Source organism: Colletotrichum fructicola (genome assembly GCF_000319635.2).
Source record: "Colletotrichum fructicola Nara gc5 chromosome Unknown KSG_Nara_v1_contig04, whole genome shotgun sequence".
Classification (NCBI taxonomy): Eukaryota; Fungi; Ascomycota; class Sordariomycetes; order Glomerellales; family Glomerellaceae; genus Colletotrichum; species Colletotrichum fructicola.
The window spans coordinates 1,002,716-1,025,956 of NW_027094054.1; the positions used below are offsets into that span (position 1 = coordinate 1,002,716).

At 55.5% G+C, this 23,241-nt stretch overlaps 7 protein-coding genes across 7 annotated transcripts; 2 read left to right on the plus strand and 5 right to left on the minus strand.

Moving 5' to 3' along the window:
• Positions 1–16: 16 nt before the first annotated feature.
• CGGC5_v007072 (uncharacterized protein) lies at positions 17–1,135 on the minus strand (the record flags this gene model as incomplete). The annotated part of the gene is made up of 1 exon (XM_032024345.1): positions 17–1,135. The coding sequence occupies one exon, from the start codon at positions 1,133–1,135 to the stop codon at positions 17–19; it is 1,119 nt and encodes a 372-aa protein (XP_031878961.1).
• Positions 1,136–3,280: 2,145 nt separating this feature from the next.
• On the minus strand, positions 3,281–4,408 carry FUM13 (NAD-dependent epimerase/dehydratase FUM13; the record flags this gene model as incomplete). The annotated part of the gene is made up of 1 exon (XM_032024347.1): positions 3,281–4,408. One exon carries the CDS (start codon positions 4,406–4,408, stop codon positions 3,281–3,283), a length of 1,128 nt encoding a protein of 375 aa, XP_031878895.1.
• Positions 4,409–10,238: 5,830 nt separating this feature from the next.
• Positions 10,239–14,214, plus strand: mak1-0 (Peroxide stress-activated histidine kinase mak1; the record flags this gene model as incomplete). The annotated part of the gene is made up of 4 exons (XM_032024348.1): positions 10,239–10,300; positions 10,362–12,612; positions 12,668–13,407; positions 13,458–14,214. The coding sequence occupies 4 exons, from the start codon at positions 10,239–10,241 to the stop codon at positions 14,212–14,214; spliced, it is 3,810 nt and encodes a 1,269-aa protein (XP_031878897.1).
• A 752-nt stretch (positions 14,215–14,966) lies between these two features.
• Positions 14,967–16,620, minus strand: CGGC5_v007075 (uncharacterized protein; the record flags this gene model as incomplete). Its single annotated transcript, XM_066151793.1, has 6 exons — positions 14,967–15,098; positions 15,185–15,669; positions 15,732–15,799; positions 15,872–16,260; positions 16,313–16,417; positions 16,477–16,620. 6 exons carry the CDS (start codon positions 16,618–16,620, stop codon positions 14,967–14,969), a joined length of 1,323 nt encoding a protein of 440 aa, XP_066008590.1.
• Positions 16,621–17,764: 1,144 nt separating this feature from the next.
• Positions 17,765–18,835, minus strand: sdgD (Gentisate 1,2-dioxygenase; the record flags this gene model as incomplete). Its single annotated transcript, XM_032024350.1, has 3 exons — positions 17,765–18,173; positions 18,222–18,534; positions 18,586–18,835. 3 exons carry the CDS (start codon positions 18,833–18,835, stop codon positions 17,765–17,767), a joined length of 972 nt encoding a protein of 323 aa, XP_031878951.1.
• A 494-nt stretch (positions 18,836–19,329) lies between these two features.
• On the plus strand, positions 19,330–20,305 carry fahd2-7 (Fumarylacetoacetate hydrolase domain-containing protein 2; the record flags this gene model as incomplete). The annotated part of the gene is made up of 3 exons (XM_032024351.1): positions 19,330–19,585; positions 19,642–19,778; positions 19,829–20,305. 3 exons carry the CDS (start codon positions 19,330–19,332, stop codon positions 20,303–20,305), a joined length of 870 nt encoding a protein of 289 aa, XP_031878952.1.
• A 103-nt stretch (positions 20,306–20,408) lies between these two features.
• sor3-1 (Sorbicillinoid biosynthetic cluster transcription factor sor3) lies at positions 20,409–22,783 on the minus strand (the record flags this gene model as incomplete). The annotated part of the gene is made up of 4 exons (XM_032024352.1): positions 20,409–21,006; positions 21,056–21,463; positions 21,518–22,523; positions 22,696–22,783. The coding sequence occupies 4 exons, from the start codon at positions 22,781–22,783 to the stop codon at positions 20,409–20,411; spliced, it is 2,100 nt and encodes a 699-aa protein (XP_031878953.1).
• Between the last annotated feature and the right edge of the window lie 458 nt (positions 22,784–23,241).

Sequence of the window (23,241 nt, forward strand, 5' to 3'; positions counted from 1 at the left end):
ACGTAAAGATCTGAACTCAAACACCGGCGGTTGGCACTTCGTCTTTCCTAACTACCACGAAATGACTCCCATTCACCTTTCGAAACCTCAGCCGCCCCTGAGTCTGCTTGAGTGTTGGTAGAACAGAGCTAACCCTCAACACCCTCAACCCAGGGAACGGGACCACCCCATCTTCACTCATCCCCTCCAGCTCATCAAACAAATCAAGCTGATCAACCCTATACACCTCCTCCTTCTCCCCATCATACACCCCCCCAAACCCCCCATCATCCAAATCCCACATCTCAACCGTAAGCACCCTCATCCCCGGAAACTCCTTCAAAAGCCCAAACGCATATCTCCACGGGCCCTTCCTCCCACTGTCAAAGAACCCATACATCAGCTCCACCACAACCTCCGCGACCCTGGCCCTCAACCCCTCCGGCATAACCCACTCCCGAGACTCGCGCTGCACCACCGCCCCGGCCTCCCTACAGTCCTTCAAGAACCTGTGCGCAGCCCACATCGTGCCCCCGTCCCAGAGCAACCACACCGCGTCCCTCGCCGGGCTGAACGGGAACCCCAGCGGGTCAGGCACCCCGTACGCAGCGCACGCCAGCCGCCGCGTCTCCGCGCTGACGGCGTACAGCACCAGGTCGCGCCAGGCCCTGATCGTGTTTTGAGAGAAGCGCGCCTGCGGCCCGTGGTTCCATTCAAAGTCCACCCTGACGAACGCCTCGATTCTCACGGGGGGCACGCTCGCGAGCAGGATCTTGTCGCGCAGCTCCTTGGGGAGGTGGGCGAAGAGGTGGAATGTGGGCGGCGGCGGCGGCGGTAGTAGCGTGTCCACCTCTCCGTCCGCCGACGGAGGAGGCCCTTTCTCTGTGTGCCCCGTGGTGTTGCTGTCGCCGGTGGGTAGGTTCACGCCCTCCGGGCAGGATGGGTCATATTCGACCTGGGCGTATCTGTCCGGATGGTGGGGGACGCAGCGCATGTGCTTCCGGGCGCGCAGGACGATTCCATGCCAATCTTCGCGGTTGTCTCTGTCGATGAGGATGTCTAGGTCGCCTTTGGGCTGAGGTACCTCTCCGGAAGAAGCCGAGCAACGGCGCGGAGGAGGAGACATGAGTCGTTCTTGGCGGTCGGACGATGCCATTTCCAGGCAAGCGCTGGCGTTTGTGAGGAGAGGAGCGCTTGGTGCTGACGAGAGTTTGATATCGAGGGCGCGTGGCTTGAGAGGCGTCGCCCCTTTTTTGCCTCTTTGAGAGACGTATCGTGAGTCGTTGAGTAATGTCAGGAACCGTTTTTTCGAGGTCCCATGAAGCGGTAAGAGGCGGAGAGCCGTTAGGCAACGGGCATCACCTCCGACGACATAATGATTCGGTTGTGGGTCGAAGGATGCGCCAAGGATCTCTCCCCTTTCGCGGCTGCCTATGCAACTCTGCTGATCAAACCCCATATCATCCTGCTATCGTGGGAGACATAAGCAATCCCCCTGATCTCTCGTAAGCATCTTGAACGACTCGTGGGTTCATCGGATAAGGTACCCAAAAGATCTCAATCTCAACTGCCGTACGCTCAGATTCCTCTCCTCCTTCAGCCCTTCCCCTTCGCTTAAAATCTACCGTCATCAAGGCGTTCCCCCAATCCGTGCAGAGTTGCCCCCTTTCAGCCCAACGTCCAAGCAAGAGAAAAACGTGGAGGAGGATCTCCCTGGACCACTTTTGGGCGAGAGATAAGCCTAGCCTGGCCCATGGATGTGTTCTGATGCGTGTTCTTCCACGCTTATGTCATGCAGGGCGCGCAAATCTGAGCACCGTCAGGGCTCATGCGAGGTAAACCAGAGGGTCGGGACGGTCTGTGGTTTTCGCTGCGTGGCCAGCCCAGTCTGGACCAGGCCATCGTCCATGACAGCTTTTGATTGGCAGAGGAGCGAGAAAAAAGCCTGGACCGTTTGCTTCCAATCTGGCCTCCCGTCGACCACCATGTTCTGGCTGGGAGACATCGTTACCCCGGTGCAGCGATGCAGTTCTTCAGCCGTCGGCCGAGTTCGCGCATCGCGCTGCATATCCCTCCCACGCGGGACGCGAGAAATGCCGGTCTGACTCTCCAATAGAATATGCACCCATTCGGGTTGCTTGGTCCCAGTTGGGTTATCCCTTGCTCTGCGCAGTTCCTCCGCTTCCAGAAGAAGACGAACCGTTTCATGCCCGCTTCTCAGCTGCCCATCCCCATCCGTCCCAGGCTTCAGCCGCGCTGCCGCCAAGACAACGCCGGAAAAGCCGTTCCAGCCAAATTTGAGATCTCGTTTCTCCAGTAAAACATTCGCGGCCCAAAAGATCAGGGACACCCCCTCCTCCTCATCCCTTCTGCATCACTCTCAAAATACTTCGGGCAAACGAGGCCGCGTCCTGGCCCGAACAGGTTCCGAATCCGGTCAGAAACTCATAAAGGGTCTTGCCTGCTTGAGACCAGCAACTACCAAACCACAGACCGGGGTACCGTAGCCAAAACGTGCCGCTGCCGTCGCCCTGCCTTCCCAGCGTCCCACGTGCATATGCCTGCTCATGCCTGCTCCTGCCCATCTCCCCCAAAAACCCGGCAACGAACCTCGGAGATTGAGGCTGAACGCAGGGAGGGAGGTCTAGCTTGCTTGTACTATTAGCCGACCCTGTGTACTGTGTTGCGCTGCGGTCCTTCCTTTTCAGCTGATGAAGCAAGTATCGCCACTCGGACGATTTCGACCGTGGTGCCAGCCAGCCAGCACCAACCAGCCTAGCCAACCAACACCCGTGGCCTGGGCTGGAGGACAGGAGGATTGGATTGCAGGAATGCGGAGGAGGATCCGTCGCTCTGCTTAATCTCGGGGCTGACACGCACTTGGGTTAGATTCGTAGGGCGTGTATGTAAGTGCGCTAAATTTCCAGAAAAGAAGTATCTATCGTGACGCGGATGAGGCGGACGAGGAACGCATGCACTCAGACCAAGCAGATGAAAAAGTGTAATCTGTACTCTGATTTTGATTTTTTTACGATCTCTTTTGTTGCAGGCATTGATGCCTAAAACTATGTACAAGAATTTTGAAAAAAGGTGTTGCGGAGTTTACCGCTGGGTATCCAAGGTTTCCAATGCTCCTCCCAAAAAATGTTCATGCCCATTCTTTGCAGGTCTGTCTTCTGCATTGATAATTTTTAAGCGCGCCGAAATCCTGAATCCGTCCCATGTAACCGTGTAGCAATAAGCAAGAAATGCTCCCCTCATAATCATAATAATGTGTGTGGTGTGTCGGCCGTTAGAATCCCTATGCGTTGGCGGCAACAATGCCCGACCTCAATGCACCAGTCGATGCCTTCTCCTTCAGCTCGCCGGATACCGTCGCGACCACCGGGCGGCGGAACCGCAGCTCCAGGAAGTGCCCCACCACGCTCCTGATCTGCTCCTCGAAGCCCTGCAGCTCGAAGCCGAAGATCTCCTCGGTGGCGGACGCGTCGAACTCGATGGGCGTGGTGCCCACGGAGCCGCTGCTGCTGATGAGCTTGCGCTGCACCGCCTCGGGGAAGCTGCGCTTCGCGATGAGCTTGGCGTCGTTCCACCGCGCCTTGGTGCTGAGGATGTAGCTCCTGTTGCCGGGGATGGTGGGCAGGAGAGCCTGGACGTGTGCGCGGGCGACGTCGTCGACGTGGACGGTCGCGCCGGCGAAGGCGCAGCCCCACTTCTTGCCGAGGAGCGTGGCGAGGACGACGGCGTTGGTGCCCTTGATCGCCTCATTGGTGTTGGTCGCGACGTCGTTGCGGCCGAGGACGAAGGAGGGGTGGAAGTGCACGACGTCGAAGTTGGGCTTCTCCCGCGCGAGCCACGCCTCGGCGCCGAGCAGCGCGGCGACCTTGCTCGCTGCGTAGGCGGCGAACTCGCTCTCGTACGGCTCGGGCTTGAAGCCTGCGCGCTCTGTGGGCTGAACGGCCGTCTCTCTCTTCTCGGCGCCCTCCATCTGCGCTACTGAGGTCAGGGCGACGATGGAGCTGGTGATGACGACGCGACGGACGGTACCCGCTCGCCTCGCGGCCTCCAGCATGCCGAGGGTGCCGCGCATGGCGGGCTGGATGAAGTACTCCTGGTGCTGCTCCGGGGGGACGGAGTCAGCTGTCGCCAGAGGCGAGGCGGAGTGGATAACATAGGAGACGCCGCGGATGGCCTCGTCGTAGGCGCCATCTGCCGTGATGTCGGGGACGATTGTGAAGTTGAGGCGGGCGCGGGGGAGGTTGAGGGCGAGGATTTGAGGGCGGGAGCGGATGAAGGCGGCCTTGGCCTCTGAGCGGACGGCGCAGCGGACGGTGTGGCCTGCACGCAGAGCGTGGAGGAGGACGCAGAAGCCAATGTGGCCGGTTGCGCCTGTGATGAGCAGGAGCTCGTCTGGCAAAATGCACAGCATGGTTGCTGTTGTTGTGTGCTGGTATGTAAGTGGTTGGGTGTTTCGATGGTTGGGTTCCTTGAGACGACGGGAACTGGTGGAGGATGTCCGGTGAAGAACGAGTACGACTATGGTAATTGTACTCGAGTTGCCGGAAACGGGTGCTTGTTCAACGATACAGATCTCTCTGAGTTGGGAAACTGGTGCGAAAGTTGAGGGATGAGGGGGGGAGGGTCATATATCTACATTCAAGCAAAAGGCGTTCCCACTACTTGCCTCCACGTCCCCTGGCTATGCCCAGGCTCCCCTCCCTCGGGACGTACCTCAGATAGACGAACGCCACGCGCATGGGGGTGAGACCAACGAAGACCCCAGTTCGTCCCAGGAAGCATTCCAGGTGCAAAGTCTAGCAGCCTGGAGACGGAGGCGAGGCCGAAAGAGGAGGCGGTGGCTTCCCCATGCTTGCGCGGTGCTAGCGTCAGCCAACCTGCTGAGTGTTGTTGTCGACTTGCTTAGTGGCTATGATGAGCTCGTTCGGATTGCTAGCCACACGTCCATGACCGCGCACTCATTTGCCAGCAGAAGAAGGTTACTGCACAGCACATGTAGGGCTGGCGTGTCTCCCCGCCAAGCCAGAGGTCACGCAGCTTCACGCAGTGCGCAGGACAGTTAACCGCTTCGGCTAGCTGCACCAACAATTGTACCCGAGTGGACGAGCCGGGTACTACGCAGCATGTCGTGGCACCCAGCGAGCCGCACTGACGGAAGCGTCCAGCATCATCCCTCCTCCGTCAGCACCAGGTCTGCGGGGTGAACTCGGCCAAGAGCTCCCAATGGGAGCGGCACTGGACAAGGTCACTTGATGAACAAGAAAAAGGGGGGCGCGGCATAGCCTAGCCAAGCAACCTAGCCTGCACATCCCAGGGGGGCAGTGAAGGGAGGAAAGACTCACAAAACACTTTCCACCCGCAGTTTGATGAGTTCATGCAGACTCGTAACTGGGAGTTTAATGCCCAACTGTTCGTGATTTATTTTTTTCTTTCCCTTCGGTTCGCACTTGATTGAACATGGTCGCACGCCGTAAGGTTGGAGCTACCAGGTCTAGTCTGGTATCAGAGTAGCTCGACCAAGGGAATGTGCAGAGACCATGGCTAGACGCCAGCCATCAAGCCAAGCTGAATGACTTGGCTCCTCCAGTGGCGCACCCTGGCTGGACCATTGGGTATCCAAGTGCTCACCTCGCCAGACTCGAAGCGCGGCTTGCCGCAGTGTACAGCAGACGAATGGGTGGCGGACCGTTTGATTGGCGATAACGGGCGGTCGAGACTCATCGCGCGGCAGGCTGGAGCTGAGCTCTTCGTCCTTTCTGCTGGGCCCCCATCGCCCGCGCGCATTCCCAACAGCCAGAGTTGAGATGTTTGTCGTGGCAACACCAGTGACTCAAAAGCGAATTGGTTTTCTTCTGTTGCATTCCCAGCTGTTCTGCAACCGAGCTCTCGGGCCCGTCAATAGTATCCCATAGCCGACGGTGCTGGTGCCTTGATGGGGACAGATTGGGACACTTGGTTGACGCCATTCATTTCCGGCCCTCGGTAGTCCCTCAATGCTCCTGACTGCCAGCCCCTCCACCCGCAGCCTTCAGTAACAGTCGACACCGGGAGATCGGCGGTGTGCCACCAACACAAGGTTCGCTACCGACTGTCTGGGCCGCCAGAAAACGCCCCCTCCCCTACCACTGCATGTCTTCCCCCTCACTTCCTCAATCCCTCAGCACAGCGTCGCACTGGAGTGGGGATTGGAAGGATGCAATAGATGCAGCAAAGCGACAAGCCAGTCAGCGAAGGCCTAGACCTTTGCGAGTCGGAATTGTTGGCTGCCTTGATACCCACGAGCTGCCAGGATCGTTGGGTGAGACAGCAGCGCGCCACCACGTCTCATCATCAACGCCTCTTGGGCAGATGAGAGGAGAGAAGAAAAAAGTGCGCGAGCACAACATTGCACATGCACAGCACAACAGAGTCCCCGCGGAAACCACACAGCGCCTGGAGATGTCACGCTTGTCAGCCGACCGGCCGCGGGGTGAAAACGGTCCAGAAGGCAGCAAAGGGCCAAGCCGTGGCACGGGCCCCTGCCTCATGGCCACTTGGGCTCGCGCTCAGCGACTGGCCCATCTGTGCTCATACATAAGCCTCCGTCTCAACTTGTTTGAGTTGTATTAAGGCTCGGAGTCAGACAATGAGGGGAAAGGCAGTCCAGAAAACCCCTCAAGGACTGTTGGTCCAACAGCAACTGATCGTCGTCAAGTGCGACTGTGACACACGGAAAAACAAGCGTGCAAGCAGCCGGTCCATCAACCAGTCGCTGTCTCGAAATGTCTATTCGCTGGCTCGCTGTTTGGTGTGGGATGAGTAGGGGCCACGAAGGATCCCGAGCACATCGCGACTCATGCGTCTTTTCGGACCGCGGAACCAGACGATGCAGTCCCGCCGAGATGATATGGTCGTGGTGAAGATCATCACAGCTGTGAACGGCTGCGTCCGAATATGCAGATCAGACTGCAAGGCGATGCCAGCTCCGACGTGCTTCCTTATCTCTTCACAGCTTGCGATCCATGCAGCCGCGATCTGAGCGCCGTCTAATGCAGTCGAAAGGGATGAAGCACCGCGGGAGGATTGGCGAGAAATAAGGGTCTCGCGGAAGAAAGCTGACGATACCTAGGACGATTCTCAGCTCGTGTTTAGTTGTGCCGTATCTTCCCACCTTCTTTCTCCCCTCCAGTTCAAACACTATGTTGACTGTGATTCACCGCAGTTTGAGTCAGTCCCTGATCGACAGAACCAGCCATGGCCGCGCGTTAGAGGCTCACCAATCGCACAAGATGCGTGGCGAAGAGATTGGCAAAGGGTCCCAGACAAGATTTGGAGACGGTCTTCTGATCGACGCGTCGAAGCAGCACCGGCGCCGTCCCGCCAAGAGGAGCCGCCCAGAGAACGGACCAACATGAGGCATGCCGAGAGAGCTCCGCCCAACGGCCGGGGTGGATCCCGTCCCGTCCGCTGCATCAGCCGGATTCGTCCGTTCATCCCGGAGGCGAAAAAGCCGTGCGACGGCGGAAGAAGCCGCGATACATCATCTGAAGACGCTGGCATTCGAGTAAGATTCATCCGCCGAAAGGCTCGGCTTACTTTGAGATACTCGGGACCGAATGCTAATGGAGGTAAATTGACATCATCGCTGTGGCTGAGCTTTTGAGGGTATTGCCGTTTGCCTCTCACGTCGAACATGACCAGTCGAAGTTTGATCGGACGACTATTTTTGGTCTGAGATAGTGACGCGTCGAGGTCTTCGAGCCGCGTTCGCCTCGAGCTCTTCGAACGGCATGTTCCGCGCCGTCGTCATTGATTTCGAGTAGTCTCTCGGGTACGCGGTCACCTCTGGGTATCCGCATGCACGTTGCGAATTGCCTCCCGTTGTCAAGATAACCAAGACCAACGCCGACGCCGTTTGTTGACGCGATCGACAATGTCTCCTTTCTCTGGCAAAGGGCAGTGAATGTCTTGCCGTGGATTGGCAGCCAAGCATCTTGGAGGATCGGTGCCAGTTCGAAACCTCCAGCAGAAAACTTCCGACGATCTGGCATCTGTGCTCCTGCCGATCACACAGATTTCTCCACTGCGTCGCGTGAAGTTGCGCCATTTTCACAAAAGTGAGTTTGATCACGCTGCCAGATCATGGGCGCACTTTGACAAGCGCCACCTTGGCATTTGTTTTCGGGCAACAACATGGTCTTTCGGACCCGATCTTTCGAGTGTCAGTGTCCGGCGATCTCCCGCCCCCGGACGCCGACCCCGCCCAAACGGCTCCCGCGTTGTTGACGTGTCGAGGTGCCCTGAGCAGCAGGTCGACGGCGGTCTCGCGCCGAAACTTTGGCATAGCCACTGCCGTCGGAAGGCCCGATGATGAGGTGCAACAGCCGCTTCGTCACTTGCCACCTTTATCAAACGCTTCTGCCTGCCTCCGCCTCGAAGAAAAGAAAACCTTGAAACCAGCGGCCAAAATTTCGAGTATGCTTAGCAAGCATAGGGATGTCAATTGCTTCGCATGTATTCGGGTGCACGTGATTGTCGTTGGAGCACCGATCATTTCTATCCGCGGTGTCGTTGCTGTTGTTGTTGTTGTTGTCTTCGTCGTCGTCGTCGCCGTCCTTTCAATTGTCCCTATCGTTGTCGCCACGGTAAACCCCGTCCTCAATTCGGATAACAGATCTGCAGATGCCCATGACAGCCTTTTCGTAGCAGTAGGTTGTGTATTTGAGCTGGCTGTAACTGAATTAGACGGTGGTTGTTCCAACATGGGGAGCAAACCACGTGCCAGATGAACCCCAAGGGCAGAGCAAATCTGAGGTTACATTTGAGCGACATTTTGCATCGAGCAGCGGTCTGGAACGGTCGATGGAAGACCCAGGCCCGAACCCCGACCCAGGTCCATCAGAGGAGGGACCGGGATCTCGCTGGTTGGTGGCGGTCTGCGGAGTGCATTCCACCACTGGCGAGTCGGTCGCAACGGCACCTGGATCTGAAGCCTATCGCGAGGTCGTTGTCTGCAACCTTCGCACAAGCGTGGTGGATGGAGCCGAGCCGCATCGCGTCACGATAGATTCCCTTTGCGGCGCGTCGTCGGATGACAAAGGGTCTGATTTGGGCAGGTGGACGGTTTCGGGATGACGGGTTTCTGACCAAATTATGACGCAAGCGGCAGGAAGCAACAGACAGACCGCCTTCCTCTGGCAGGGATTTCCTAAGCAAAAAGCTGGCACGTTGAGAATGCACTGTGCGGGAGCGCTGTTTCCGCCAGGCGAAATCGAATTCTCAGGGCCTGAGTGATGGAAATCTGCCCCCAAAATCGCAACTTCCAGATGGCTTGACAGAATTTGCCACTTGCATCCGCACGGTGTCAGAGTGGGTCAGGTACGTACTGGGTGCAGCTGCTTTACCTGCGTGCCTGCCCTGCCTGCTCTCTTCCAAGCAGCAGGAATGGGAAGCTGCTGCTCACCTGCTCCACTTCCAGCTTCAGCAATCGGTGCGGGCAGCAATTGGATGCATTTTGCTTAATCTCGATCGTCATCGTCGAGGGTGAAAGATCGGAAATGGCCCACTGTCTTTCTGACTTGTCGCCAAAAAAACCAAAAAACCGTCCGATAATTAATGCGAAAGCTGCCAAACCAACCTTTTTCGCCCCCGCCGTCCTGTGTGTGTGGCCTTGTGTCGTCCTGTATCCCGCCCTGCTCAAAGGTTTTCCGAGTCTCTCAGCACGCCCAAACTCACCCCGTCTCTCCAACATTTCCATCGCAATTCCCCAGCCTGTCGCGGGCTTTTTGGAAGGCAATCACCCCAAAGGAAAGGCCAGCTGAAGGTCGCGACAGGGTACCACCCGGCATTCCCAGCAGACGGTCTAGACCTGGCCATATCGGATTGTCCATCGCCCATCAACCATCGGCCACCGTACCAGCGACGGCACGGCACACCCAAGACCGGCTCCCATGCCATTTTTCAATTTGCCATCCGAATCTCCAATTTTCCGACCCGCCATCGCGATTGTTTGCTGCGAAGCCTCCCCTCCCCCTCCCCTCCGACTCCTCGTTCTCGACCTCGCCTGAAGCACACCCCGCGATCCAGACCACGCCACCACATCCCATACCTCACGCTGACCGACAACACGCTGCCGCCCGTCGTCTGCATCCCGCGCGTCAAACAATCTGCCACTGTCTCGACCATTTTATCATCCTGCATCGGTCCCACGCCCTTGCTGACTTGAGGCTCCAAGAGGGAGGGTCCAATCACCGTCTCCAACCATGGTCGGTGGCAAATCCTCCAAAGCCTCAATCGAGTCTGCCCGCGAGCGCGAAACCTTCAGGTCAGCACTCAACAACAACCTCATGCTTTGCTTTGTGAGCGCTATACTGATGTTGCCGCAGATACGATACCACCCTCATTGCCGCTACGCGCAAGAACGACCCTGCCAATCTCATCCCTCCGTCAGAGCTACGAGCTTCTTCTGATGCCTCCCTTACTGCTTTCGCCCAGCTGGGCGCATTGCGCATGGGAGCCTCTCGCGCCTTGATTTCCCTCTTCGATAGCAAGTGCCAATATGTTGTCGCCGAAGCCACTCCCAATCTACTTTTGGCCCCAAATGCGACGCCCGACTCGGATGCTGGAGAGAAGCTATGGCTTTGCGGGACCGCTCTCCCTCGCGCCCACGGCGTATGCGAATCAGTACTCGTCGCACCCCGCGCCGCAGAACGTAAGGCATCTGCCGACGACGCCCTGCCCGTGTCCGTCATATCCGATCTCGCCAACGACCCCAGGTCATCAGAAAAGGCTCATTACAGGGAGTGGCCGCACCCTCGCTTCTATGCCGGAGTGCCCATTAAGTCGCGCAGAGGTGTCAGCATTGGCGTCTTCTCTGTATGGTCGGACGAGCCACGACAGGAGCTGGGCGCCAACTCGACTCAGCTTCTGAGGGGTTTGTCAAGAATGGTGACGGACCACCTGGATTACAAGCGTACCGTCCAGAGGCATCATAGGGCAGTCAGGATGCTTCGTGGCATCGGAAGCTTCGTCGAAGGCAAATCTACCATGTCGAAGCTAGGGCTTCAATCTCACCCATACGATGAATCTGTCGAAGGTGCCCTAAACCTGCATCAGCAGCGGCTCCAGAGAAAGGAAGAGGAAAGCAACGCCCACGATGACGGATCTACACCTGACTCCATCACACCCCCGACTCCAAGCCCCCAGAAGTCTCCCTCCCTGTCACAGCACCGAGCCAATCGTCACCCGTCATCATCTTCGGATGTTTCGGTCGATAATACAATGTCAATGACGGAGAAGACGAGCCAAAACAGCCACGAGGAAGGCGTCTCTTACATCTTCTCCAAGGCGGCAAACATTATTCGTGAGAGCATCGAGGTCGAAGGTGCGCTATTCCTGGACGCTGCAATTGGCTCATTTGCCGGGATGGCCACCAAACCAACATCTTCCGGAAGCTTCAGCTCTTCTTCGAGTAGTGATGAGCGCAACAGTAGACACCCTTCAAGACAGGCCGGTCTTACCAACGTCGTGGATGTTCCTTGTCGTATCCTCGGCCACTCCAACTCTTTGACGTCTAGCATCGATCGGCAGATAACCTCTAGGGATCAGCGCCAATTTTCAGAGCGTTTCCTGGCAAAGCTGCTACGTCGTTATCCTGCTGGCCGAGTCTTTGCTTTCGACGAGAATGGGTCTCTGCAGTCATCCGACTTCTCGGAGGAGGACGCAGCGACACCGATTTCACCAGTGGCCGAGGAGGAGCTATCCACGGCGCAACTGTCTGATCGAGCCCGCAAACGGAATAAGAAGCTGCTTTCGCGTCAAAATGAGGGGAAAATGCTGATGACCCTCTTCTCTGGCGCTCGTAGCGTCGCCCTCGTCCCTCTCTGGGACGCCCAGAAGCAACGGTGGTATTCGGGCGGTTTCGTGTACACGAAGACCGCCAACCGCGTTCTTACTATCGAGGGCGAGCTCAGTTACTTGCGAGCATTTGGAACTGTCATCATGTCAGAAGTCGCAAAGCACAATGCTCGAATGGTGGATAAGGCGAAGTCGGACTTGCTCAGCTCCCTGTCGCACGAGCTTCGTTCGCCTTTACATGGTATTCTCCTTGGTGCCGAGTTGATGCAAGACACGCCTCTGAATGCCTTTCAAGGAGACGTACTGCACTCTGTGGAGACGTGCGGAAAGACCCTGTTGGACACCATGGATCATCTCCTTGACTACAGCAAGCTCGGGAACTTTCTGAGACCGACCGCTGGGCGGCGGAATAGCACTGCCGGTATGGAGGATCGGGGGCTTCGCACGGCTGATAAGACCCATACCATTGAGGCTGGTATGATGTCCCTAAGCCGCAACGTCAACATCGACGTGCTCGCGGAGGAGGTCATCGAGAGTGTGTGCGCTGGCTTCAGCTTCCAGCGATTCGCCGTTTCCCGACTGACTGGGAATCGACCGTCAGAGCATGCTGATATCGACGTTCTGCATAGACTTGACAGCATGCAAGCGCTGGAGAACATGTCATCGGAGAGCAACAAGGGTGGCGATTCTCAGATCCTGCTCGGGGAAGTCTCAGTGACGTACGATGTGAATCCAGCTGCCTCCTGGCGCTTCAACACCCAGCCCGGTGCACTTAGGAGGGTAAGCCGTTTCCCCCTCTGTGTTCCACTAAAAATTGAATGACTGACTGGTACAGATCATCCTCAATATCCTCGGGAATGCACTCAAATACACCACTCGGGGCTTTATCAATGTTAACGTTCTCCAAGTGGAGTCTTCGATACCAGGGGCACGAGAAATTCACATTGTGGTCGTTGACTCTGGGAAAGGCATGTCTGAAGATTACTTACGGTATCATCTGTATGCTCCTTTCCACCAAGAAGACACCCTTTCGGCAGGCACAGGTGTCGGCTTGAGTCTCGTGAAAGAGGTGGTTACTCGCCTGGGAGGGTCGATCCAGGTACAGAGTAAGGTCAATCGAGGCACCAAAGTTACTGTCAAGTTACCGCTGCAGCAGGCGTCACCGCCATCGCCCAAGACGAGCATCCCGAAAACGGTAAACTTTGACGATTTCCGCGCCCAGGTAAGTGAGTTGAAGGGACTCCGAGTGCGCCTTCTTGGGTTTCCAACCGAAGTCAGCACCAAGGTTGAGGACGATCTTTCGGCAAACGTGCCAAGTGAGCACACTTTGCTCGAAGGATTATGTCGTGAGTGGCTACAGATGGACGTCATCGACGAGTCTTCTTTGGACAGGCTGCTTCCCGATCTTGTTCTGGCCACGGAGCGAAATCTTGACCGTCTTCTCTACGAACGGAGACACCGTGGTGTATCAACTCCCGTCGTTATTGTATGCCGCAATGCATTGATTGCGAGACAATTGGCGACCTCTCCTCGGTTCACAGGCCGGCTGGTCGTGTTCGAATTCATATCTCAGCCGTAGGTTTTTGTGTGCCCAACGTACCGGTTTCAGGCTAACAACATCACAGCATTGGGCCGAGGAAGCTTGCTCGAATTTTGCTGCTGAGCTTTAGGCGATGGACCAAACTTCAAGCCTCTGTCATAAGAACCCCCACTGCTTTATCACTGGCCAGTGCCGACTTAGGACATGTTGATGGTCCCTCCACGCTAGAGTCGCTGGACGCTCGATCAACATCTGCCATGAGCACGGAGGCTGCCCCCGACAAGGCGGAGTACTTTGGGACTGCAAATGGAGAAGCAACACATTCGACAGACACAATCAACCAAGTAGAAACTGATGAGGTTAGGACCATGACGTTGCCAGAACGTCCAGGTCCGAGGTTATCGACGCCGACGCCCGCCAACCCAGAACCCAGCCAGTCACCCAACGACAGCGATGGCGATCCATACTTGTTCCTTCTCGTAGATGACAATGTGATCAATTTGAAGATCCTGTCCGAGTACATGAAGAAGCTTGGTCACAAATACACGACGGCAATGGATGGAAAACAGGCCGTCGAAGCTTTCAGGAAGGGCGAAGGCCGATACAAGTGCATCTTTATGGACATTTCTATGCCCGTTATGGACGGATTCGAAGCCACTCGAGAGATTCGCGTATTCGAGACGAGGAAGAACATGCCCCGGTGCCAGGTGTTTGCGCTTACGGGCTTGGCGTCGGCGAGCGCCCAGGAAGAGGCATTTGCGAGCGGGATCGATTTATTCCTGACGAAGCCCGTGAAGCTGAAGGAACTGAGCAAGATACTACAGACGAGAGACCTTGCGTGATATGTATACACGAAGGTAGATATTTCGAGGGAGGATGTAAGACGGTTGTTGACAGATGCTGGCATAGATACCCCATGTGGCAGGCACGGTTGCGGGAGTTTTGAGCAAAGGGCGACTGTCGCTTAGGTAAAACGAGAAGAATTTATTTGGGGAAGCCATACGATCTTTCTTGCAGATGTACGCGGAGTCATGATAGCCGGGGCATTCACCTATTCAACTCTTCTCCCCAATGTTCTGCCAAAAACTGCCGGTGATGTGGAACCCCATCCGGAGCACCGATCCACCGATCCAACGGGTGCGCCCATGCTGTTTCCGGCCTCACTTCAGTCAACTCGGCTTGAACTCCGGGTATGTGCCGCTGGCGATAGCTACTCATTCTAGGGCGTTACACGCGGCACCAGAGCTGTTGGATTGGTTGAGCACAACGAAAGTGGCCCTCGCTAGAAATGTAAATCTACCGAGTAAGTTCAAATTGCAGACATTGTTTGTATAGGAGTAACGCGATGATTTACAGGAAAATATTACACGTCAGTCAAGGAGGTAAAGGATGCTGCTATATTGGGTATAAAACAGATTTTTTCGAGCTCAAGACGCCATTGGCTCTCTGTTGTTTGATACATGATGGATGGTTCACTGGGCCCACTCACACAGTCGTGTGTGATGGATTCCCCTAATGTTTGGCACCGTGTCTTCCTTCTCAGCCCACATTGTGTAATACTTGGGGTTCGAAAGATGCAGATTGTGGGCTGCGGCTAGCTTGACTTCCGCAGCGGCGGAGGTGGCGATAGGACGGTTGGCGGGGATTCGGTTTCCTCTGCGTCGCTGTCGTCCTGCTCGTCGCCCTCTTCTTCCTCGACCTGCTTTTGGTCACACGCCTCCTCGGCCTGTTTCCAATTCTGCGTCAGTCTGTGTGAACAAACGGAGACACGAACACCCGAGTATGGGTGCTTTGGGGCCGGTGAACACGAACCCTCAAGATCGCAAGCCACTCCTCCGGAGGCCGCTGCATCGTCCTCCGAAACTCATCGCTCAAACGTATCGCCGAGGGAAACTCCATCAGCAACAGCGTATGCCGCGCGCCGCCCCCGCGCTCCCCGCCGTCCGTCGTCGTCGTCGTGCGCGACTTCAGCGTCGAATTGGTGTTCTTGCTCAGCGGCGGCGGCGGCGGCGGCGGGTGGACCTCGAAGATGCCGCGCGGCGAGGTGATGGCTGTGTCTACAGTCGGCGTGGCGTCCTCGAGGTCGAGGTTGTGCGCGGCCCGGACCTGGCGGCTCGTCTCGTTGCGCCGGGCTTGGTGGCGCTGGCGCCACTGGTCGCGCCGGAAGCCGCTGGAGTTGGTGCGGCGGACTTTGGTCGCGACTAGTTTGTAGAGGGGCCGGAGGGTGGCGATGGAGGCGGCGATGATGCCGACTCCTGGCTCGACGGTGCTCCAGATTGCGAAGTTTGTGGTCTCGTCTGTACATGCAGGCTTGTTTAGTCTGAGGCGTCGCCGCGGGGTAACGGAGGAACTGGCGTACACAAGAAGTTTTCACCGTCGAGTAAGGTCGGTATGTAGAATGCCCGGACGATTGTAGCCGTGCTCCCGCTATGCAACCATTAACATTAGTCTTGAAACTTGCGGGGGGGATAACTGAGATACGGAGAAGTTCTGCCTTACATCGCGGCAAGACCAAGTATGCCGACGACTACGATCTTGGTCCCCAGCGGCAGGTTCATGGACCGGACGATGAACCACGGGAGCGTGCCGAAGATGAAGTCCGCGCTCGTGTTGATCACCGTCGCGGCGATGGTCATGATGAGGATGACCTGCCGCGGCCAGCACTTTTCGGGTGTGCGCGGCCCTTCCTCCCAGTACGTGGGGATGGGTCGACACTGGAATGCGACCATGAGGAGGTACGTCGTCCCGAAGATTACTGTGCCGGCCATCAGGAGCCATATCGTCAGGATGTGAGGGCGTTCTATTGCGACGCGGAGGAGGAAGTAGCCGACGGAGATTTTGAGCAGGCAGGTTGAGCCGACGTTGAGCAGTTCCAGTATCCACCACAGCTGGGAGGCATAGGTGTCAGTATGTTTCTGATTGAAGAATGTTGGAACTGACTTTGAGTGATTCGAGCCTCTTCTGGGGGGTTAGGTCGACATCGAGAAGACCTATCCCACGCGTGCCGCCGTAAACCTGTAAACCTAGATAGACCGTGAACAGCACCTATTACAAGTGAATCTGTCAGCTTCAATACCTATGCCAGCTATGCGATCAACACATACCAAGAGTATTCCCATCACCTTATCATCATTACCAATGCACCGAACCAGGAACGTCCGGCAGTAAATCCGCAGGCCGACCGCGAGCCACGTCAAAACCAGAAACAAAATGGCCACGGCGATGACTTGCGCGCTCCTGTCCGCCATGAGGTCTAGGGCGTTGACAAGTCCAAAATCGCCATCGAACGAGTGCGGCCGGGTGACGAACGTAGCATCGCGGTTAACGTCATGGAGATGCGGAGACTACGGACGAAGGGGACATTTGTGGAACGAATAGCTCCCAGATGCTCACTGGCTGGCTAAGGAGGCTGGGAACAAAACTCACGCCCTACTGGCGGTAGAGCAGGAAACTCACCCCAAGATGTGCGAGAAGAGCAGTACTCAACGGGCATGGCCCATGCTTCGTACGCGCGAAGATCAAAGAGTTGCAGGGTATTGACGGTAAGCTAGGTTCCCTTGAAACAACTGCTCGTAAGACCAAGGAATCTGTGTTAACGGGATTGGAAGAATACTCAAACCTCCTTTTCCGATTGATTTAGGTGATTGGCCCTTGTGTGCGGAAGGAAACTCTATCTCACGTGGGAATTTGAGATGGAGCATTGGCCGCACGAAGACGTACATGTTTTCTACCGGATGAAGCGGATTGGAGCATTGATATCCAGTCCTCCATGACTGAAAGATTCTGAAAGAATTAGATGTGACTTTGGATACCGTGCTTCATTGTAGTAGCGAGAGGCTCCGGCTAGATTGACAGTAAGGAATCCCGTACATTGAATGCGTGCTTGAGTATCTACGTAGCTCTCTTGCACTACAAGAGCAAATATCAGTTGAAACAGGAGTTCTTCGATGAATGGGAATTAATCAGACGGAACGTGCACCTCAAAACTCAGAGTGGGCTCAGAGGGACAGGATCTCTCTATATTTGTGTTGGTGTCGTCGGACATAAAGAACGAACCGTCTGACATTACGCAGATGAATCTCGGATAGTCGGGTGTTGATGTGTAGCTCCCCAGCTTAAGTGTACGCTTCTTTTCGGTGTGTGTTCATGCCGAAATTGGTTTGGTTTTGATGGATAGAATCTTTCTTCCCTTCTAAGCTTGAATACGAGGGTATATCGTCCTTCTTCTTTTCTCGCAAAATCCATATTATTGTCAAGCATAATCGATCAGTGAAAGATGTGACTTCCTTGTGTATTGAACAATCTAGGTTGAACATTCGCTTGATGAACTCGACTAACTCATGTATTTCGTATGACCCCATCCGATCTCACCAGAGCATTCACTCCTTCACATTACACCGAAGCTTCCGGCTTGATCAAGCCAATACTGCTCAACAGCGGCCTATCACTCACAGCAACCAGGTACGCCGTTGTGGAAAGGTCATTGATATGTTGGATCTTGGACCACGCAGGCACGGCAAACGTGTCCCTCGAGGACCACTTGAAAATGACCCGGGGACCTGATGGCGGCTCCACGATGGTCTGCCCCTGGCCCTCGTAGCAGTGGTACAGGAACGAGGCCTGCTCGCGCACCTCTTTCGTCGTGTGGTGGCCATCGATGCGCTCAGCCTGGGCGCCGAGAATGGGGGATAGTGGCTTTCCGTTGCTGGTGTAGTGGTAAACGGCGTGAGGACCCTCTTGAGCCTTGAGCTCGACCTCGACCTTGTCCCATGGATGCCTCCATTCGCAGTCTTCAGTCAAACTATTGGATATTAGTACATATTCATAAAGCTTGTGGGAACGTCCTTACACGCTAGGGTAACGGCTCTCGTGATACTGTTCCGCGAAGTGAACAGGAGTGAATCTGAATAGTGGAAGGTTGAGAGCGTCCAGCCAGATGACGGGGGCATCACTCTCGTTGCCGTGGTCGTGCCAATGCCAGACGGGCGTGACGACGACATCACCTCTCCTAAGAGGCATCTTCTTTCCCTCGACGGCAGTGAAGCCCTCTCCATCAATGATGAATCTGAGGGCGAATGCAATGTGTCGGTGGGCTGGTGCGGTTTCTCCAGGATTGACGATTTGAAGACCACCGTAGATGGTGTCAGTGGTGTAAGGTGATTCTACGATGTGTAAGTCTCAGTAGTGGCATAATGAATCGTATCAAAACATACGCATGGTAGGGTTGACCAGCATCAGAACTCTCCTCTCAGCCTGCTTCTCGCCCACCATCTCGGCGGCCTTGTGCAGGAGGGGGAGGTTGTCGGCGTACTTCCAAATGTGTGGCCGTGCGACCGGCTGTGGCGTTGGTGGCACCATCACGTTCATCTGGGACCATAGTGGCTCGAGGTGTTGGGCTGGGAGCTGCTGCAGGTAGTCGGTCATGGCCTTGGCCGACTGGTCGTCCTCGTGAGGGGAGTCCATGATGGCGTTCGCGGTATGCAAGTGCTTCAAGGTTGACTGTGCTCGTGACGAAGTGAAAATGGTTTAGACGTTGCAGATGGTGAAAATGAAGTTTAATCGGCTTGGTCGGAAAGGCGCAGTTCAACAGATGAAGTTGGATGCTGGAGGGACCATCGACGGAGGTTATCAAGGAGCGTTTCCCCATTATCCCCGGATTGCTGACCCCCTTGCCCGCAGTAAAGGTGCGGAACGGCGCCACCCGGGACGGGTCCGGTGCATGCAGCTGGCTTCATTCCGAGTTCCGACGCGTCGCACAATTCCCCGACCACGACCACCGGAACCAACTATGATTGGCCAATCTTACAGATGCCCCAGTAAGGGACCATTGAGGGGAACATTAGCATCACCTCAGAAACGCGCTTTAAAGAGAGAATTGTCCAAGAACTGCGGCGAAACGGCACCGTTGTTGCTAAAATAGAAACAAACACCTATTTTCTGCCACACACCTGCCCATCATGTCTTGGAACCGTCTTGTCCGCTTCGTGGATGACAACGATGTCGAGCATTTTGGCGAGCCAGAGATCCAGAATGAGACGGAACTGACGGAGCGGCTGGACAAGAATGACTTGTGGGCCGTGGTCTTCGATGGCGCAAGTCCCGTCTCAACCCTGACCAAGGGCGAACGCGTGCACGTCAAGGCCCTGCGACCCCTCCTGGCACCGAAGGATGTCCCGATTGTTCGGTGTATTGGTCTGAACTATGTCAAGCACAGTAGGTTACATCCCTTAACAGCACAATGTTCACAGTAAAAGGCTAACTGTCAACAGTCAAGGAGGGCGGCCGAACACCGCCACCGTACCCTTCCGTCTTCATCAAGCCGGCGACCTCTGTCGCCGCGTGGAATGAGGATGTCCCAATTCCAAAGGTCGCTCAGGACGGTACAGTGGACTATGAAGGCGAATTGGTGGGAAACTTTCCCTTGCTTATCAAAACTTGAGCTGATGATGATTCAAGGCCTTCATGATCGGAAAAGACGCCAAGAACGTCCCCAAAGAGAAGGCTCTCGAATATGTCGCTGGCTACCTCACCTCAAATGACGTTTCAGCAAGGGCATGGCAAAGAGACCCCGCCAAGGCCGGCGGTGTACCCCAGTGGTGCTTCAGCAAGGGTTTCGACAAGTTCGCTCCGCTGAGCCCAATGCTCGTCTCTCCGGCGGTTGTTGGTAACGCAAGCGACCTGCTGCTTCAGACGTTTGTCAACGGCGAAGAGAGACAACATGAGAGCACAGGCGACCTGCTCTTCGGCGTCGAGGAGATTGTGAGCTTCTGCAGCCAGGGCACAACGTTAACGGCCGGGACCGTGATCCTCACGGGAACGCCGTCGGGAGTTGCTATGGGTATGAAGCCGCCCAAGTATCTGAACGATGGCGACGTCGTTGAGGTCAGGATAAGCAAGTTGGGTGGTGTGAAGAACAAGATGGTGTTCGAATAAAACCTCAGCAGTCGGTTTCAGTCTGGACAGTTGAAAGCATTGGACGGGTATCTCTGCGATGAATGAATGTTGTTATATACAAAGAGATGCTCGATAGCATCTTTTACAAACTTCCTGGCATACTGTTCAGCCAGGAAAAGTCATTGACATCAAATGATATTGCATCCATGTCAAATGCTGCGTCTTGTGCCATATATGTGAAAGGCATGTCGAAGGTCTCCTGTTCGCTGGGAACAGCTGGTACAGCTGGGTTCGCTTCGGAGTTGGGAATCGTCTGTGGTTGTGGTTGCTCCTGGAACATCTTGGTCGATAGAATTTGGAGTGCTGCAGCACATCTCTTGGGCGAAGGTCCGAGACTTTCGTGATCGTGTAGAAGAGCCATGGCCTGGTTCCAGGATTTGGAAATGTCGAGTGAAGAAAAGACTGTTGGGCGTAGTCTAGCTGCAATGAGAACTGTGGCGGCTGTGTAGATGTAGAACACCCGATACCACCAGGCGGGAAGAAGACCGAGCGTGCCATCGTGTCGTTGGAATTGGACAATGACTGAGATGAGGCTTTGCGCTGCCTCAACGCAGACCATAGCGCACTGCTGCATGACGCGAGACGAGAGGTCGTCGTGAGCTTGTGTTGAATCGGGGCATTGAGATAAACAGAAGCGTGTGAGCATTGGTCTCAGAAGCAGCATTCGAGCATGGAGAAGTCTAGTATTTTGTTAGAGATGAGCCCTCACTTCGAAGCCTGAAGACTTACCGTATCCGAAGGATGACAGCCTGTCTACGAAAGACTTCATCTAACTGGGTCTCCGGTTCGGCCATGGCCAGGAACGATGGCGTGTTCTTTTCCCACTTCGTGAGGCGCTGGTCCAGCTGCAAGGCAACACCCAGATCAAGTTCATGTCGTTCTTGAGAGTTTTGACCCAAATGACTGGGTGTTGTAGGTGACTTCAATTTCGGCGTAGCGGTGTAGAATGCAAGGACCGCTTGATTGATGACTTCGTATAGTTCTAGCGATTTCACGAAGAACCCCTGATACCTGAGACGATGCAATTCAACGGTGTTTCCGCCTTGGGCGTCTCCATCTGGTATCGAAGGAAGAACTACAGTCGACGCCAGGTGATCTGAGATCATTGCTGGTCGACCATGTGTAATGGCAATCATCCTAGACGATGGTGTGAGCGGCATGAATTCACAGCAGTTGTGAGTCCGAACTCACCGATCCATGAGGATGCAACCATGCCATATTCGTCGGACCAAGTCCCTCTCGGGCTCACTTGAAAGTTCCAACGCAGTCTCTGGAAGGTGAAGACCCAGGCCCTGTGCGATCCTTACGCAAGATCCCACAATCATCCAAGTTTGATGAGGATTGTTTGTGCTTTGCAGGTATTGGCTCATGATGAGCAAACACTGGATGAGTTCAACGGACCCTGTATCCCAAAGACTGAGCTGCAGTAGATCCTGGGCGCGAGTGAAGTACCCCTGACTTGATGAGTCCCTTTGCTCAGGCGGCATGGACTCGATCAGTTGGGTAGAGAGAGCAAATATGATGTTTAGTATGCTCACGAATACTCGTTCATCGGCGTCAAGTGATGTACCAGCGAAGAGAGCGCGATACGAATGGTCAAACCGTTGGCGGTCCAGAAAGGGATACAGAGGATCAACATAGTACCAGTATAGGTCCATCAAGTGGTCTGCCTGCTTACGCGCCGGAAGCACGTAGTCAGCTTGTCCCCCTGGGCCTCCTCCATTCAAAGGGAGTGATGACTTAAAGATAGATCCCCTTGGGCCTCTAGTCTCCGTTGTCGATCCCAATCTGGCATCTATCGCTGCCTTGATCTGGTTGGTGAAGGAGCCTGCACTGCTGCTACCGAAGTACTCGCCAGTCACTGTGCCATCCTCCCGCACAGTTGTCATCGAATCGACGACCGAGGGACTTGCATCGGACGGCGTGATGGGATGGCGATCCATCCGGCCTCGCCTTGTCAGGTCTGGACCGGACGATGTCGTTGACTTTGGCGTGGCATTGGGCCGGGGGCCAGGAGGCAGAGGAGGTTGCGCAAAGGTTGCTTCTGGGGTATGGAGGATGTTCGGCAACGTCATCTGAGGGTTGCCCGGGCTGACATCTGAAGTCCTTTCCCTAGCAGGAAGCGGCTTCTCTGGGGTTTCTGAGCTGTAGGTACAGCCATTTCTCAGGTCCGTCCTCTTCCAGCAATTTCCGCATGCTGTATCGCAGCGTTAGCATACGCATAGCATAATCAGATGACTTCAAGCTTCGGAAGAGACGAAACGTTCTAGAAGCCGCCGCAGTAGACTTCTGCTTCCGTGCCGAACCCCACCAGCCAAGCATCGGAGCACATCAGACTGGCCGGACGAGACCACTCACCGAGAACTCACCTGGGCGCACCCCATCGCACTTCACTTTCCTCCTCCGACATGCCTCGCATGCCACATCGATTTTGATCCGCTTCGGCTTGGGCTCCATTGTTTTCTCCATCCCGTCGCTGGCCATGCTTGGAACGACAGCGGGCGCACGCACGTGGGGATCGGTATCTCAACGCGCAGAGCCCCTCCCGAGAGACGAGGAGTACTCTCGGAATGACGTGGTGAGCGGCTCGGAAGCAGGTAGACGCTGGAGGCCAAGTCTAATCATGGACCTCGGACACCACTCGTCAAAGCAAGATAGGAGATTGCGGGGAGAATAAGCAAAGTTCGGGGTCGGACAGGAATGTTTGGATGGAGAAGAAGGACAATTTCTGGGAGCGCCGCCGAGTTCCGACACGACTTGAAGAAACTTGGAGGACTCTTGAACAACGTAGTGGGTCACAAGACGCTTTTGGCGGAGCACGGAAAACGGAACGCTGTCTGATTCGTTTAGTCTAGTCTTCCGGATGTTGTCCGAGTCATGTCCGGGGTTATCCACTGACTACGGAAACCACACTA